Source organism: Rattus norvegicus, chromosome 19 (genome assembly GCF_021556685.1).
Source record: "Rattus norvegicus strain SHRSP/BbbUtx chromosome 19, alternate assembly SHRSP_T2T, whole genome shotgun sequence".
Taxonomy (NCBI): Eukaryota; Metazoa; Chordata; class Mammalia; order Rodentia; family Muridae; genus Rattus; species Rattus norvegicus.
Window position 1 is genome coordinate 21,098,129 of NC_141552.1, and position 15,553 is coordinate 21,113,681.

Consider the following 15,553-nt stretch of genomic DNA (forward strand, 5'->3'; position numbering starts at 1 on the left):
TCATTTCCAGTTCTTTTCTACCTTTCCTGAATGAAAGACTGGTTGGCAGAGAATGGTAAAAATTCAAGAATTGGTAGATGATGCTTTGAAAGAAGGGTGGGATTCTGTGCTGGTTTTAGACAGGGTCTCAATTACCCCATCTTGTTCTCTACGTTGCTCGTCAGGTTCACTTTGAGCTCAAATAAAGCTGCTTCCACTTTCCAACAGGTCGTCTTACAAAGGGGCCTCCAAGGACTGTGAGGACAGCATTAGCCAATGAGAATTGAGGTGTGTAACCCACAACTATAGCTTTATCTGAAAGACCCTCAGACAGAGGAGATTCTCGCAGCAGTCCTGAGGACAATCACCACCACATGAACACACAGGACTCAGTCTTGATGTAAAAACAAGAGGTTTACTTTGGGAATCCAATGCACTGGGGCTCGACACGGTCCTCACGAAGGAGGGATGTGAGGAGCCTCGAACAACAAAAATGTACAGATTAAACAGTCAGTGAAGATTACACAGTTTCCTTAGCTCAGCTATTTCGGTGCCGAGGATAAGTAGGCAGATGTTTCTCATCCTGGAATTCCTGGGATAAGGCCATAACCACATCAATGCAGCTATTTCAGTACCAAGGACGTCTGACTTGATATATGTTTTCTTATCCTGGGGTTCCCAGGACAAGGACCAAGGATATCTGTCTTGGCAGGTGTTTCTCTTCTGGAGTTCCCAGGACAAGGCTATAGCTATGTCAGCCTATAGCACAGCTGCATTCAGTACCAAGGACATCTCACTTCTATAGTGGTCAGTCAGCTTCCCAGAGATGTTTCCTGTCTTGTAATTGCCCTGCAGTAAATATGTTCTATACCCTCTGTTCTTATGGCCCGGCAGCTTCCTAGAGCGTGGGTGGGAATGTGCTTTCTGTACTTTCTGGTCTATTGTCTAATGTCAAGGGCCTAAGCGACGGCCAGCTTAAAAGATTCTCATTCTTAAGAAATGGCTTTACTGATATATAAATGGGGATCTTTCATATCCACTTTCTTCCAAGTCTACCAGCCATCTCAGATTGTTGCTGTAATATGCCTGACAATCAAGGACACAGAAAAATAACTTGATACACAGCAAGGACATTGTGATCATATCCTGTGTCGTTCTGTATGTTCTGGATGAGGTTTGTTAAAATGACAATATTGCACAAAGCTTTATATAGGACCCATCAAATTAAGGGTCACTATGCACTGTCATAGCTAAAATGGCCTGGTCAGAAGTGACCACTGGATCACTCTTCTGTAACTTCACATGAGAGGCTTGTGCTTTTTGTGTTTTTTATTTTTCTGTTTTATTTATTTATTTATTTATTTATTTATTTATTTATTTATTTATTGCTTTATATGTTGTCCGGAAGATAGTTCAAGTCATGGATCTGCCCCCAAAATCTGAGCTTTGCTACTAATAGTGTAAACAGTATTAGTGTATGCATTCAATAAAATAACTTGTTTTTTTTTTTAAGTAGGATAGATGCGTTTGTGTTTTGTGGGGTGATCCATGAAACAGGAGTGAAGATGGTTGTTTCTTACTCTGTCCACTGAGTTATGTCTCTAGGCTTGTCCTACTCCTTTGGCTGTACCCCCCCACACACACATCTGCTGACTATTTTATTTTTCAGATGAACTCACACGTTGGAGCTTAGAGAGGCCTGTAAGCAATCCTGCTTTGGTAACTTAAGTGCAAAGAGGAGAGCTCCACACTCAGCCTGAGGGTGCATTCACTGGTGGATCCAATATTTCAGTTTCCTCTGCTAACAGATCCCCACATTTTTGCCAGGGCCATAATGAATGCAATTCTTTCTCCTAAGGAATCTGGTGGCAACTGTCAAATGTTAAGCACAAAGCTTCAGGTTGTACCTATAACACACACCCACATCGCAACCTACCCTACAGGCTATTTCTGGGTGTGATTTCATGCACCTGCACATGATGAGACAGGAGACTTCTTTGGCTACTTATAGGAACTGGTGTGATTTCTCAGTAATCTTTAATGGGTAATATTGCTGACTGAGGAGAATTTGAGGTAGGATGAAACATTTCTGTGCAGGGATTGGGGAGGAAGCACTCATTTGGATACATAGCAATGACTTAGGTTTTTCCAATCCAGACTAGAGCCAAATTTGGCTTTGGAAGCATGTGGTGCTCAGTGGCATGCCACAGGGAAGTCTCCTGAAAAGGGCACATCAGCTTTTGCTCAGTACAGGGAGAACATTAGCAGGGAGGCAAAGTCTGTTTTCCGTGACATCAGCCGTCCCTTCGTGGACATTCTATTGTCTCCTAGAGAGACCTTGGAATCCCTGTGATGTCACCAGTATCGTTGTGACAACCAATTCCCTACTTTTTCTCTTAGTGTCCAAAGGATATATCCACAGACATGTTTGCCCGTCTTCTCAGGCGCTTTGGGAGAGTTGATGTTGGTAGAGAAGAGTCTAGAGTGAAGCAAACGGAACCTAAAGGTAATGATGGACACAGGACATGGGGAATGTGGAGTAAGTTCTGGGCAGTGTATGTTGAGCTTCCTCTCAGGGGTGAGTGTGGGGGTCTTCCGCTGGCCTTTTTAGTAATGGGCCACAACCACTGGAACATCTTCACAGATATTGAATTCCATGATTATCACAATTCCTGAAAGTCAAGGTTTTCACATCATTAGTTTCTCCATAACCACATGGAGGATATGGCAATGCCTATGCTATTATTGGGTGAACTTCTAGTCTTTACTTTTACAGTGCATTCGGTAGGTTAAATTGATATAATAACACCATCAGGAGTCATGGAGGGTATAACTTTTCTGAATTAAACAGGGCATCAATGTACTTCACTTTCATTGCTTCTTTAAATTCAGTGACTATCTGACAGTAGTAAGAGGGAGAGAATTGTGCTCCTGGCCATGACCTTATATTCTTAGAACTCCTCTGACTACCTCTGGCTGACGGGGCCAATCTTACCTTCATATATTAGAGGTTCTGTGTGGCAGATATTTTTCTACAGTAGCCAAACTATATGGAGCAGGTAGAGAAAGAGCCTGTAACCTATTGGCACTTCTGGGGCATTTGTCATTTCAGTAGGGGGAATTAATAAGTCTGTTGACCATGTCCTCCCCCTACATGACTTTTTAATGCAAAGTTATTGGACTAGAGTAACAGTGTAGGATATCTGAGTATCCCTGATCAATGAAGTCATTGTGGATGCTGAATTGATGATCTGACTTCTGAAACCAGAGGGGTGAGGGTCCTGAAACCGGGTTGTAGCGTGCGTACCTGATAATAATCCTGGAGAAGGCATCTCTCTGGTACTTGTAAGCCTGTGTGGGTGGGCATAGGGAACACCTGGCTGCTTACATCTCTTGGTCTCTATATAGTAGTGGGGGAACTGTGATCCACTTAGGATGCCTCTTACACATAGACCAAACTCCTTGCAGTGACACTGGCTTCCAAGCATGTTCTCCTGTTTGGACCTCACTGTGGTCTGTGTATGCTCTATGCATTCGCCCCATGCGGGTTCACTTGTGTTCTTCTACCTACAGAGGCCTGCAGACAGACATCATCCCCTGAAAATGTCCTAAACAAGGTGCAGACCAACGAGGAAGAGGAGAGGCTGAATAGAGAACTGGAGCTAACTACCAAGGAGAGAAATGAGCTGACAGATCGCCTCCTTTATGTGACAGGTGGATCCATGAACAAGAGGTATGCATTGCTCCAAACAAACGACCTTTTTCTAAACCTCATCTCCCATAGAGAGGAGATTCAGAACCCTACCCTTACTGAGGAGGGAGATTGAAAATGGACTCTCTGATTCCTCCTGTTGAAAATCTGAACTTGTGATCTGAGTGAAGATTTCAGGGATAAAGTCACTGGAGCATGAGTTCCCAGTGTACAATTGGAAAGCCCTGGACAGGTGGTAGTTTTGCAAGGTTCTAGGTGCTGTGAGTTTGTGGAGAGTGTTTGTACTTGCTAGGAAGGTGACTGAACGCTATCATCTCCTGGCAGCAGCCTTAGGTGACAGGTCCCACATTGTTCATATCAATGCTTAACTACAAGGCCTGAGGCTCTGGCCTGCTCCTTCTTGTCTCTGTGCCTTGCACTCTGAGACAGTAATGGTGCATGCATTTCTACTGATTCTCATTGTGCTCCTTCCATATTTGTCTCTCTCATTCTCTGAGTCTGTTTACTTTTCTTTCTTTCTTTTTTTTTTTTGGTTCTTTATTTTTTTTGGGGGGTTCTTTTTTTCGGAGCTGGAGACCTTACTTTTCTTTTCCTGTGGGTGTGTCCCAGTTTGTGTGTCTCTGTGTGCACAGGTCTGCATGAATATGCACAACCTTTATATGTTTCTCTATTTCTCCACCCTTGGAATTTAGGGGTCTGTTTTTTGACCTCAGGATTTACCTGTATAATAGTTTCATGGAGGTGTAAGTGCTTTATTTTGGAAGCCCCACTTTCAACAGCACAGTTCTTTGCCTGTGTAGTCACATTTGTCGATACATTTGTATGCCTTGAGCAGATTATAAGTTTGTGGCAATATCTGGTCTCATCTCCAGAATTATGTGTACTGTCTGCCTCTAGAATATTAGTTATTCGGCTTGTAGCATTCCACTTGTCAAAATAGGAAAAATGAAATCAGAGGTTTCTGGATGTATGTGTGTGTGTGTGTGTGTGTGTGTGTGTGTGTGTCTGTGTCTGTGTGTGTGTGTGTGTGTGGTTGGGTAAGCTCTTTGGCCTAGGCTCTTGACAGCATAACAGGTTTGAATGCAGATCCAGCCCTCCTGATTGAAAAAAGTGAGCCAGGGAACCCTTTATCTGGGTGCTTAGCTTCTGTTGTCCTGGGCACACAATTCCAAGTTTCTGAAGCTGAAGAAGATCCAAATATGTAGAATTCAGAAAGTGTCCTTCCAGGGCTGGGGTAGTACAGGACACAGCCTGAGTTCATATAATCCTAAACCCCGATGTTCATTGGGTTCTATCTTCCTGGGTCCAGCCCCTACTTCAGGCCAAATCCATTTTATGAAAACTTGAAGATAAAGGAGAAAGAGGTCATGTCATTACTGCACAACTTAGACACAAAGAACATTGAACATCGTGAGAAATTTCAGGAGCTCAAGAAGGAGATTAACTTCTATTGGTAAGTACTGGTCAGAAGGGCCCATCACTTGTGGAATATCCATTGCTGCCTCTCTTTGTTCCGGACTGGAGAGCCTGCAGCTCTGGGTCCATGTCTTCTGCTGTTTAAATATCACTGTGTCGTGGGTCTTTTGGACTCAGTTTCAGTTCCATAAGAGACTGTGACTCATCACCACAGTGTCTATGCATCTTTAGAAGGCTCTGGATAGAACTATACTGATTCAGGCATCAGAGTGTTATTAGGCCGACCTGGGCCTCTGGGGTCATACCAGGTTTAACAAAGCTCAATGTGTGGACCACATGGTTAGCATGACCTTCTCTTGGTTCTACTGTCCTCTTGTGATTGTTTACTGCCTACTAATTGATGTTGCCCCGGTGCATTGGGCTTTCATGGATAGTTGTAGATCCCTTGTTCTTTTGGAGAGACATGGACTCTTACTGGTGCTTGGGTCACAGAAACAATTTATTCTTCCCTGGATTGGCCGTTTGCTGTTTGTGCAGCAGCCTTACATGTATGGAGATGTATTCTATGAAGTCATTATGGGTATCTGGGTCCTGGTGGACTTTGTGGGATTTGGCAGTTGGAATGGGAGGAAGAGGCCTCAGGATCTTACTATGCAGAGTGTGTTTCCAGCAACCTGCACAGCCGGCTCCTGATGGACCAGGCATGTATGAAGAAGAAGTTGGTCACATTGAAGCAGGAGTGCAAGGAGTTACAGCGATATTTGTTTGAGTTGAACCCAAACGATGAAGAAGAACAGGAGATGACCAGCAACCTCCAGACCCAGCAAAATGTGGTAGGAACAAGCAGCTGAGTCAGATTAACAATGTCTGATACCATTTGCCTATTGGATACATCTTTACTTCCCCTATCATCTTTCTAATCTCCCCACACCCAATCAGTCACCCACCTCATGTGATAGAGTTATTCATTGCTCTGTCTATGCACAAGTATTCTGGGATGTTAACCACTTTTCAGAAGCTGAATTATGGGCAATTATACTTCTCTGCCCTTTTTGAAACTGCAGTCCAGAAATGGTGACAGAGGAATAACATATCACATGACTGCATCTCCCTATCACAGATTGGATGCTATGAAGAGTTTGAACGAGTTCTTGGTCCTGTGACAAAGGTCATACAGGGGTCATGTTATGGTTGGAAGCACCTTGTAGGGATAAGAACCAAGTGCAAATGGCAAATGAGTCCTGGTCATTGGCTTTGATCTGGGTATCATGTGGCCTTCTCCTTTCTTCCTGCACCCCAATTAGGTCTCTCCCCATTTCCCCATTCTTGGTTTGCACTGGTAGATTCTGAGGAGCAGCTTGTTCTCCCACAGTACTGTGAGGGTTGCTGGTGATGTTTCCCATCCTGCATAGATATCAGCAATGATTTCAGTGAAAAGATCAGTGCTGTCTGTCCAATGCAGCTGAGGGGAAAGAAGGCAGCAACTTGATAGCTGGTATGCATGTCCCCACCAAATCAGTGTCTTAATAGCTGCCTTCTCCTCCCAGGTCTCAGGAACTGCAGGAGACATGGCATAGGACGGATCCCAGGAAGACAGCCCCCTGAGGAATGAGTTTCTCTCTCAGGAGTTCCCTGTGACAACAATCCTCCCAGTCAAAGACTTTTTGGGGGAATATTATTCTTCTCAGATAATTTCCTCAATGTATAGAGACCCTAAATTTATGTATCCGTATGCCAGCCTGTCTCATTGAAGTCTTTCTCCTTTCTCATACCGACAACACCATTTGAGAGACAACTGAGGGGACTGCCTTGACATCTCCTGTCCTAGAGGAGAAACAGGACTACAACTGTGTTTCTAAATGTTCATTAAGAAAATGCTGTTAAGAAATGTTTTTGATTATGATTTTCATTGAAGTTTTCTTTTTGTTATTTCATAGTTATATATTCTTGTTACTGTTTTTCATTTTTTATACCATTTTAGTTGTTCATTTTATGCCTGTTTTTTGTAAATTGTATTCCTTATGAATAAAAATTGATTTGTAACTCTTGACTCTTAAGACCATCTTATTCAAGGGTCCTTTCCCCTCCTGTAGACTTAGAGCTTACAGCTGGATATGGATCTTTGCATGGTCCAGGCAGCATGGGTAAATAGGGAATTCAAAGCCACCAAGGGGTACACAGGGTGATGGTGTCTTTTGTGTGGATAATGTGACTTTTTTTTATGGACACACACTTTATGATGTAATCACTGCCATACTGTATCCATGCTGTCATGTATTCTGCTCATCCTAGTCTATATCAGTCTACAACACACATTCCTTATTGACTGTGTGCACCAGATATAGAGTAGCACACACTCATGCCTGTAGAGCTGCAGAAAAAATGACAACTTTCACAAAGGAATATAGAATAATCCTAATCGAGAACCATGTGCCTCAGTTTTTCTTACAATACAGCATTAGTATTAAACCACAAAGATAATGACCATCAACGTCATTTTGGGAAATAGGTTTTTATAGGTGCTGTTTCACTTGATCATTCATATGCTGTGTTTTTTATTGTTGCTGATTATATTTATTTTTATCATGTAACTCAATGGATCTTTTTTTTTCAAATGTATGTCTGGGTCACTCCTGAGTGCATTTCCCTCATGATCCAAAAGAGGGAATAGCATTCCCCATTGTAGATGATTGTTAGGGACCATGTGGTTCTTCTGAGAGAGCAGCAGATGCTCTAACCTGTGAGCCATCACCACAGCTCCTGTAGGTAGCTTTTGTCCTTCCAGGGCATGTGCTGTACTAGATGGACACGATCACCTTCAATTAAGGAGAGAGATCTCAGGAGATGTGTATGTACAGGTGGTTGAGCGGTGCCTGCTCAATGTGGTAGCCTGCTAGGCATCCACACCGGGCTCTGGTGCCTCCACTGCTCATTGTGCATTCAGAATCATCCTCCAGCATCACTCGGTTTCAATTCCAAACAGATCTTTCACTTACTATCGATGATTATATACATTAAGCACATCTGATAAAATACTGAAGACACTAGCCTCCTTCTACAGGCCAACTTGGCATAATGAATTCTTTTGATAGAAAGCAAGATAATTATCTTAATCCATGCAGTTTAGGGAGGACCTCAAGAGCATCCATAGTGAATGCAGACTGCAGCTGTGACCACATGTTTCTTTTGCAGAGCAGGTCTGTGCAAGCCCAGAGCTTAGGTGGGACGGTTCATGTTTCACCTTTTACATGGAAATCTGTGATCGTATTGAGAAAGTATATGTTCCACGTGACTCATTTCCAATTTATGGAATTAAACTGACTTACTGTGAGTGGAGGTGACTCCGAGAGATAAAGTGAAGAAGAACAATCCAGTATGTCTGCAAACAGATGCTGTCTCATTAGGGCTTTTCAATGCTCAGCAGCTGGAGAAGCAAGGGAGAGGCATTGGTGACTCTCAAGCTTAGGTCCTCTAGTCATTATAAGCTGAGCATGACACAAAAAGTCATAGGCATCACACTAGAATCTAGTAACTAGATTTAACCAACCTATCACATTAATGCTGTGTTTGGTGGTATTTTTTGCTCTCTTAGGACCTGGAAGAGGCTTGGGGTTTTCTAATCCTACTCATAATTTATTAATCTTCCCAACACTATGGGCTGTGTTCTATTAATGCTAACAGCGCCATCCAATACCTAGGATATTTTCTACTGACATGTGTGACGTGAGACAAAACAGTCCCTGTCATCCCTCACCTGAATAAACTTCCTTAGAGGACAGTGTAGTTGGAGGGTCCTTCTTTCCTCTCCAAGATCGAGAAACATTTCCAGTCTTCAGACAAGTGTGTCAGCCATTGTCCAGTGACTGTCCTGAGATGTCCACAATGTCAGCTGAGTGTCGTCATCCAGCCTGCCCTGTAATTGTTGTAGATGATTAATAGGGTTCCAGCCCTAGGATTTAATTCAGTGCTACAGTACCTGCCAAACATGCTCAAAGCCCTAGCTGCCACCCTAGTCCTGTGTGCTCTAGAGAAAGAAAATAAAGAACCACAATGTCTATCAAGTTTCTCCTCCAATAGAAGGAGAATCTGCATCGGTCTTTTAAGTAACTCTAAGCCCCAGCTTCCCCACAGCTCCCTCCTTCGATTCCATTATTGGTGCATTTTCAGTAACGCTCACTTTATTTTTGGTGTGCAAAGAATATGCACCATGTCAGTAAAGTGTGTGTGTGTGTGTGTGTGTGTGTGTGTGTGTGTGTGTTCATCCATGAACTCACTATAAATTATTATCAAATGACCCAGAAGACCGTGGAGAAACATGTCGATGTGCATGCAGAATTATGTTACTACCATTCCATGGCACCTTGCAGGGAACACTGAAATAGTGGGCGGCTTTAATAGAGCCTAAAACCAGGCTATGCATGGTTTTCGGTGAGATTGTGATGTGCAACACCGCAACAGAGATCAGCAGAAGCTTCATTTATTCCATGCTGCTGTTACCAAGGTGAGGCAAAGCCTCATCCCATAGAGAGTCTGGTAGGATCTGATGAAGGGCAATAAACTCAGGGTTGAAATCAAGCCTTTAGAAACAAAGAGAAAAATACAAAATCAAGGAAAGCAAGAGCTGTCTTTTTCTTTTCTTCCTCTTTTTTTTTTTTGAGAAGAACCACAAGAGAGACAAACCCTTCCTCAAACTAACAATGCACAAGAGAGACAATACATATATTAAAAATCAGAAATGAAATGAGGGACATAACAATAGACACCGAGCAAATTCCAAAATCATTAGTTCTTACTCCCGAGGACTTTACGCCAGAAAACTGGAATATTTATTCGATATTGTTGATTTTGTAGACAGATAAAAATTACCAAAGTTAAATCCAGATCTGGGAAGGTATCTGAATAATACCCCTAAGAAAATAGATACACTCATTAAAGGTTGCATACATTATATATTATATTGCTTTCTTTTTGCATGATTAAACCCCTTCAAGGACATTTAGCTGTGTTATAGAAAGTGTTACTTTCAAAACAAAAGAATAAAGAAAGAAATTGTGGAGTCACTGAGATACACTTCCCAGACAGGATCAAGGAAAGACGGCTGAGAGATGCAAGCAGGGGCTGGAACGCTGCCCTTGAGAAGGAAATGTTTTTCTCACTTTACCTTACACTATGTTGTACTATGTCCTATTTTGTGGAAGCAGGTCTCATGCTCTCTGGGTTATGACAAGGATATTGTGATACTAGGAAGAGGGGTGATTTGCTATACAGATATTTTAAGGAGAAGCCTTGGCTTAGTCTCACTTCTTTGCCTAGTCTTGCCTCAGTCGTTCCTGGTATCATGGGAATAACCATCTTATTATATCTTGCCAAAAGGGAAAGTGAGGTAATCCATATTCATGACTATATAAGGGTTAATAAACTTGCAGCTGCATGCAGTTGCATCTGCCTTTGCTCTGCATCCCCTGTGTCCTGGTTATTTGTGACCGTACCTGGGCCCCCAATGCACTAGATGTTGACAGGCATCACCCTTCTCACTGTCAGGTTTATTTTCTTTCTTTTTTGAAATCTATGATGTGGAAGCGTATTACAGCAACAATATGAAATAGCAGGCGGGCATGTATGAAAATTGCTGTGTTTAAGCTAGGTGTGGGGACAAGTCCTCAAAAGGAGCTGTTAAGATGGGAAACACATAATGCATTTGTTGCTGGAATTGAGTTGCCTCAGCTGTGTTGCTCTGCCTGCTCAGTGTCCATTCAACATCACTCTGTTTCTACAGAGGAACTCAAGGTTTGCCCCAGCTGCCTGTGAGCTGTGATATGGGCAGAGAAAGGCCAGGACACAGTGGTGATTTCCCATTCCTCAGTTATGCTGAATTTTCCACTACTGTACTTGTATACACAAGTACAGTGTGGTCAGTTATTATAGATATTTGTCATTTCTTACAGAGGGCAACTATGATTGACTACACCCAATTCTATAAAAAACAAAACTCAGGAAACCTGGCCCTTGGCAGCAATGAATCAAGAAATATCTAGGATGGTGGGGCATGAATTCTGCCAAGCAATGAACTCAGATAGGTGGGGTTGTGAGGAAGATGGATGGTTGAATAGCCCAATAGATTCACGTTGTATCATCTTGACTTATTCTAAGGACAAAGAAGTGCAGTATCTCTGATGGCTTTCTTCTAACCCCTTGAAAGGTTCACTGGGGTTTGACCTCAGTTCTTCATTCTTCTTGCTGGGGCAGCAACACTCAGGGAAGCTTGAGATTGCCATAGGCACAGTATTAGGCTAGAAATGCTGAGTAGGTGATACTAAGTTGTTCAGATGGTGATACCCATTTCATTTGTTCTTAACGTGGACCTAAGGAAAGACAGATCGAGGTCCTTAGAATACAAAGATCATTTCCAGTTCTTTTCTACCATTCCTGAATGAAAGACTGGTTGGCAGAGAATGGTAAAAATTCAAGAATTTGTAGATGATGCTTTGAATGAAGGGTGGGTTTCAGTGCTGGTTTTAGACAGGGTCTCAATTACCCCATCTTGTTCTCTACGTTGCTCGTCAGGTTCACTTTGAGCTCAAATAAAGCTGCTTCCACTTTCCAACAGGTAGTCTTACAAAGGGGCCTCCAAGGACTGTGAGGACAGCATTAGCCAATGAGAATTGAGGTGTGTAACCCACAACTATAGCTTTATCTGAAAGACCCTCAGACAGAGGAGACACTCACTCCAGTCCTGAGGATAATCACCACCCCATGAACACAGAGGACTCAGTCTTGATGTAAAAACAAGAGGTTTACTTTGGGATACCAATGCACTGGGGCTCGACACGGTCCTCACGCAGGAGGGATGTGAGGAACCTCGAACAACAGAAATGTACAGCTTAAACAATCATTATGATCACACAGTTTCATTAGCTCAGCTATTTCGGTGCCAAGGATAACTAGGCAGATGTTTCTCGTCCTGGAATTCCTGGGATAAGGCCGTAACCACATCAATGCAGCTATTTCAGTACCAAGGACGTCTGACTTGATATATGTTTTCTTATCATGGGGTTCCCAGGACAAGGACCAAGGATATCTGTCTTGGCAGGTGTTTCTCTTCTGGAGTTCCCAGGACAAGGCTATAGCTATGTCAGCCTATAGCACAGCTGCATTCAGTACCAAGGACATCTCACTTCTATAGTGGTCAGTCAGCTTCCCAGAGATGTTTCCTGTCTTGTAATTGCCCTGCAGTAAATATGTTCTATACCCTCTGTTCTTATGGTCGGGCAGCTTCCTAGAGAGTGGGTGGGAATGTGCTTTCTGTACTTTCTGTTCTATTGTCTAATGTGTAGGGGCTAAGCGAGGGCCAGCTTAAAAGATTCTCATTCTTAAGAAATGGCTGTACTGATATATAAATGGGGATCTTTCATATCCACTTTCTTCCAAGTCTACCAGCCATCTCAGATTGTTGCTGTAATATGCCTGACAATCAAGGACACAGAAAAATAACTTCATACACAGCAAGGACATGGCAATCATATCCTGTGTCGTTATGTATGCTCTGGATGAGGTTTGTTAAAATGACAATGTTGCACAAAGCTTTAAATAGGACCCATCAAATTAAGGGTCACTATGCACTGTCATAGCTAAAATGGCCTGGTCAGAATCAGAAGTGACCACTGGATAACTCTTCTGTAACTTCACATGAGAGGCTCGTGCTTTTTGTGTTTTTTTATTTTTCTGTATTTTTTCTTATTTATTTATTTATTTATTTATTTATTTATTTATTTATTGCTTTATATGTTGTCCGGAAGATAGTTCAAGTCATGGAACTGCCCCCAAAATCTGAGCTTTGCCACTAATACTGTAAACAGTATTAGTGTATGCATTCAATAAAATAACTTGGTTTTTTTTTTAATATGATAGATGCTTTTGTGTTTTGTGGGGTGATCCATGAAACAGGAGTGAAGATGCTTGTTTCTTATTCTGTCCCCTGAGTTATGTCTCTAGGCTTGTCCTACTCCTTTGGCTGGACCCCCACACACACACACACATCTGCTGACTATTTTATTTTTCAGATGAAATCACACGTTATAGCTTAGAGAGGCCTGTAAGGAATCCTGCTTTGGTAACTTAAGTGCAAAGAGGAGAGCCCCACACTCAGCCTGAGGGTGCATTCACTTGTGGATCCAATATTTCAGTTTCCTCTGCTAACAGATCACCACATTGTTGCCAGGACCATAATGAATGCAATTCTTTCTCCTAAGGAATCTGGTGGCAACTGTCAAATGTTAAGCACAAAGCTTCAGGTTGTACCTATAACACACACCCACATCGCAACCTACCCGACAGGCTATTTCTGGGTGTGATTTCATGCACCTGCACATGATGAGACAGGAGACCTCTTTGGCTACTTATATTAACTGGTGTGATTTCTCAGTAATCTTTAATGGGTAATATTGCTGACTGAGGAGAATTTGAGGTAGGATGAAACATTTCTGTGCAGGGATTGGGGAGGAAACACTCATTTAGATACATAGCAATGACTTAGGTTTTTCCAATCAAGCCTAGAGTCAAATTTGGCTTTGGAAGCATGTGGTGCTCAGTGGCTATGCCACAGGGAAGTCTCCTGAAAAGGGCACATCAGCTTTTGCTCAGTACAGGGAGAACATTAGCAGGGAGGCAAAGTCTGTTCTCCGGGACATCAGCAGTCCCTTCGTGGACATTCTATTGTCTCCTAGAGAGACCTTGGAATCCCTGTGATGTCACCAGTATCGTTGTGACAACCAATTCCCTACTTTTTCTCTTAGTGTCCAAAGGATATATCCACAGGCATGTTTGCCCGTCTTTGTAGGCGCTTTGGGAGAGTTGATGTTGATAGAGAAGAGTCTAGAGTGAAGCAAACGAAACCTAAAAGTAATGATGGACACAGGACATGGGGAATGTGGAGTAAGTTCTGGGCAGAGTATGTTGAGCTTCCTGTCAGGGGTGTGTGTGGGGGTCTTCCGCTGGCCTTTTTAGTAATGGGCCACAACCACTGGAACATCTCCACAGATATTGAATTCCATGATTATCTCAATTCCTGAAAGTCAAGGTTTTCACATCATTAGTTTCTCCATAACCACATGGAGGATATGCCAATGCCTATGCTATTATTGGGTGAACTTCTAGTCTTTACTTTTACAGTGCATTCGGTATGTTAAATTGATATAATAACACCATCAGGAGGCATGGAGGGTATAACTTTTCTGAATTAAACAGGGCATCACTGTACTTCACTTTCATTGCTTCTTTAAATTCAGTGACTATCTGACAGTGGTAAGAGGGAGAGAACTGTGCTCCTGGCCATGACCTTATATTCTTAGAACTCCTCTGAATACCTCTGGCTGACAGGGCCAATCTTACCTTCATATATTAGAGGTTCTGTGTGGCAGATATTTTTCTACAGTAGCCAAACTATATGGAGCAGGTAGAGAAAGAGCCTGTAACCTATTGGCACTTCTGGGGCATTTGTCATTTCAGTAGGGGGAATTAATAAGTCTGTTGACCATGTCCTCCCCCTACATGACTTTTTAATGCAAAGTTATTGGACTAGAATAACAGTGTAGAATATCTGAGTATCCCTGATCAATCAAGTCATTGTGGATGCTGAATTGATGATCTGACTTCTGAAACCAGAGGGGTGAGGGTCCTGAAACCGGGTTGTAGCCTGCGTACCTGATAATAATCCTGGAGAAGGCATCTCTCTGGTACTTGTAAGCCTGTGTGGGCGGGCATAGGGAACACCTGGCTGCTTACATCTCTTGGTCTCTATATAGTAGTGGGGGAACTGTGATCCACTTAGGATGCCTCTTACACATAGACCAAACTCCTTGCAGTGACACTGGCTTCCAAGCATGTTCTCCTGTTTGGACCTCACTGTGGTCTGTGTATGCTCTATGCATTCGCCCCATGCGGGTTCACTTGTGTTCTTCTACCTACAGAGGCCTGCAGACAGACGTCATCCCCTGAAAATGTCCTAAACAAGGTGCAGGCCAACGAGGGAGAGGAGAGGCTGAATAGAGAACTGGAGCTAACTACCAAGGAGAGAAATGAGCTGACAGATCGCCTCCTTTATGTGACAGGTGGATCCATGAGCAAGAGGTATGCATTGCTCCAACCAAACGACCTTGTTCTAAACCTCATCTCCCATAGAGAGGAGATTCAGAACCTGACCCTTACTGAGGAGTGAGTTTGAAAATAGACTCTCTGATTCCGCCTGTTGAAAATCTGAACTTGCGATCTGAGTGAAGATTTCAGGGATAAAGTCACTGGAGCATGAGTTCCCAGTGTACAATTGGAAAGCCCTTGACAGGTGGTAGCTTTGCAAGGTTCTAGGTGCTGTGAGTTTGTGGAGAGTGTTTGTACTTGCTAGGAAGGTGACTGAATGCTATCATCTCATGGCAGCACCCTTAGGTGACAGGT

General features: G+C 42.9%; 2 protein-coding genes and 1 long non-coding RNA gene across 4 annotated transcripts in view; 2 read left to right on the forward strand and 1 right to left on the reverse strand.

The window, feature by feature from the left end:
- Positions 1-15,553, forward strand: part of LOC147999066 (disks large homolog 5-like) — an 82,647-nt gene that overhangs the window by 18,181 nt on the left and 48,913 nt on the right. The window contains exons 1-2 of one of the 2 annotated variants that reach the window (XM_087596058.1): positions 13,863-14,005; positions 15,073-15,232. In XM_087596058.1, the coding sequence (XP_087452184.1) occupies positions 13,924-14,005; positions 15,073-15,232 (242 nt within the window). In that variant the 5' untranslated portion in view covers positions 13,863-13,923. Of the gene's footprint in view, positions 1-13,862; positions 14,006-15,072; positions 15,233-15,553 lie in introns of those variants that run through there. The other variant, XM_087596062.1, reaches the window with a different exon arrangement.
- LOC147999067 (uncharacterized) lies at positions 375-8,531 on the reverse strand. The gene is made up of 2 exons (XR_015643874.1): positions 8,434-8,531; positions 375-2,651 (listed from the first exon to the last, which is right to left on the reverse strand). It is a non-coding gene; the product is annotated as an uncharacterized LOC147999067 (long non-coding RNA).
- LOC147999068 (disks large homolog 5-like) lies at positions 2,384-7,150 on the forward strand. The gene is made up of 5 exons (XM_087596110.1): positions 2,384-2,485; positions 3,553-3,712; positions 5,001-5,144; positions 5,778-5,940; positions 6,655-7,150. Exons 1-5 carry the CDS (start codon positions 2,404-2,406, stop codon positions 6,682-6,684), a joined length of 579 nt encoding a protein of 192 aa, XP_087452236.1. The 5' UTR covers positions 2,384-2,403; the 3' UTR covers positions 6,685-7,150.

What these genes read in the sequence shown, in the direction of transcription:
- LOC147999068 (XM_087596110.1), top strand. Translation starts at nt 2,404, where the DNA reads ATGTTTGCCCGTCTTCTCAGGCGCTTTGGGAGAGTTGATGTTGGTAGA. An exon ending in GGTGGATCCATGAACAAGAG is followed by an intron (nt 3,713 to 5,000) that starts GTATGCATTGCT and finishes TCCTGGGTCCAG; the next exon opens with CCCCTACTTCAGGCCAAATC. An exon ending in TCCAGACCCAGCAAAATGTG is followed by an intron (nt 5,941 to 6,654) that starts GTAGGAACAAGC and finishes TTCTCCTCCCAG; the next exon opens with GTCTCAGGAACTGCAGGAGA.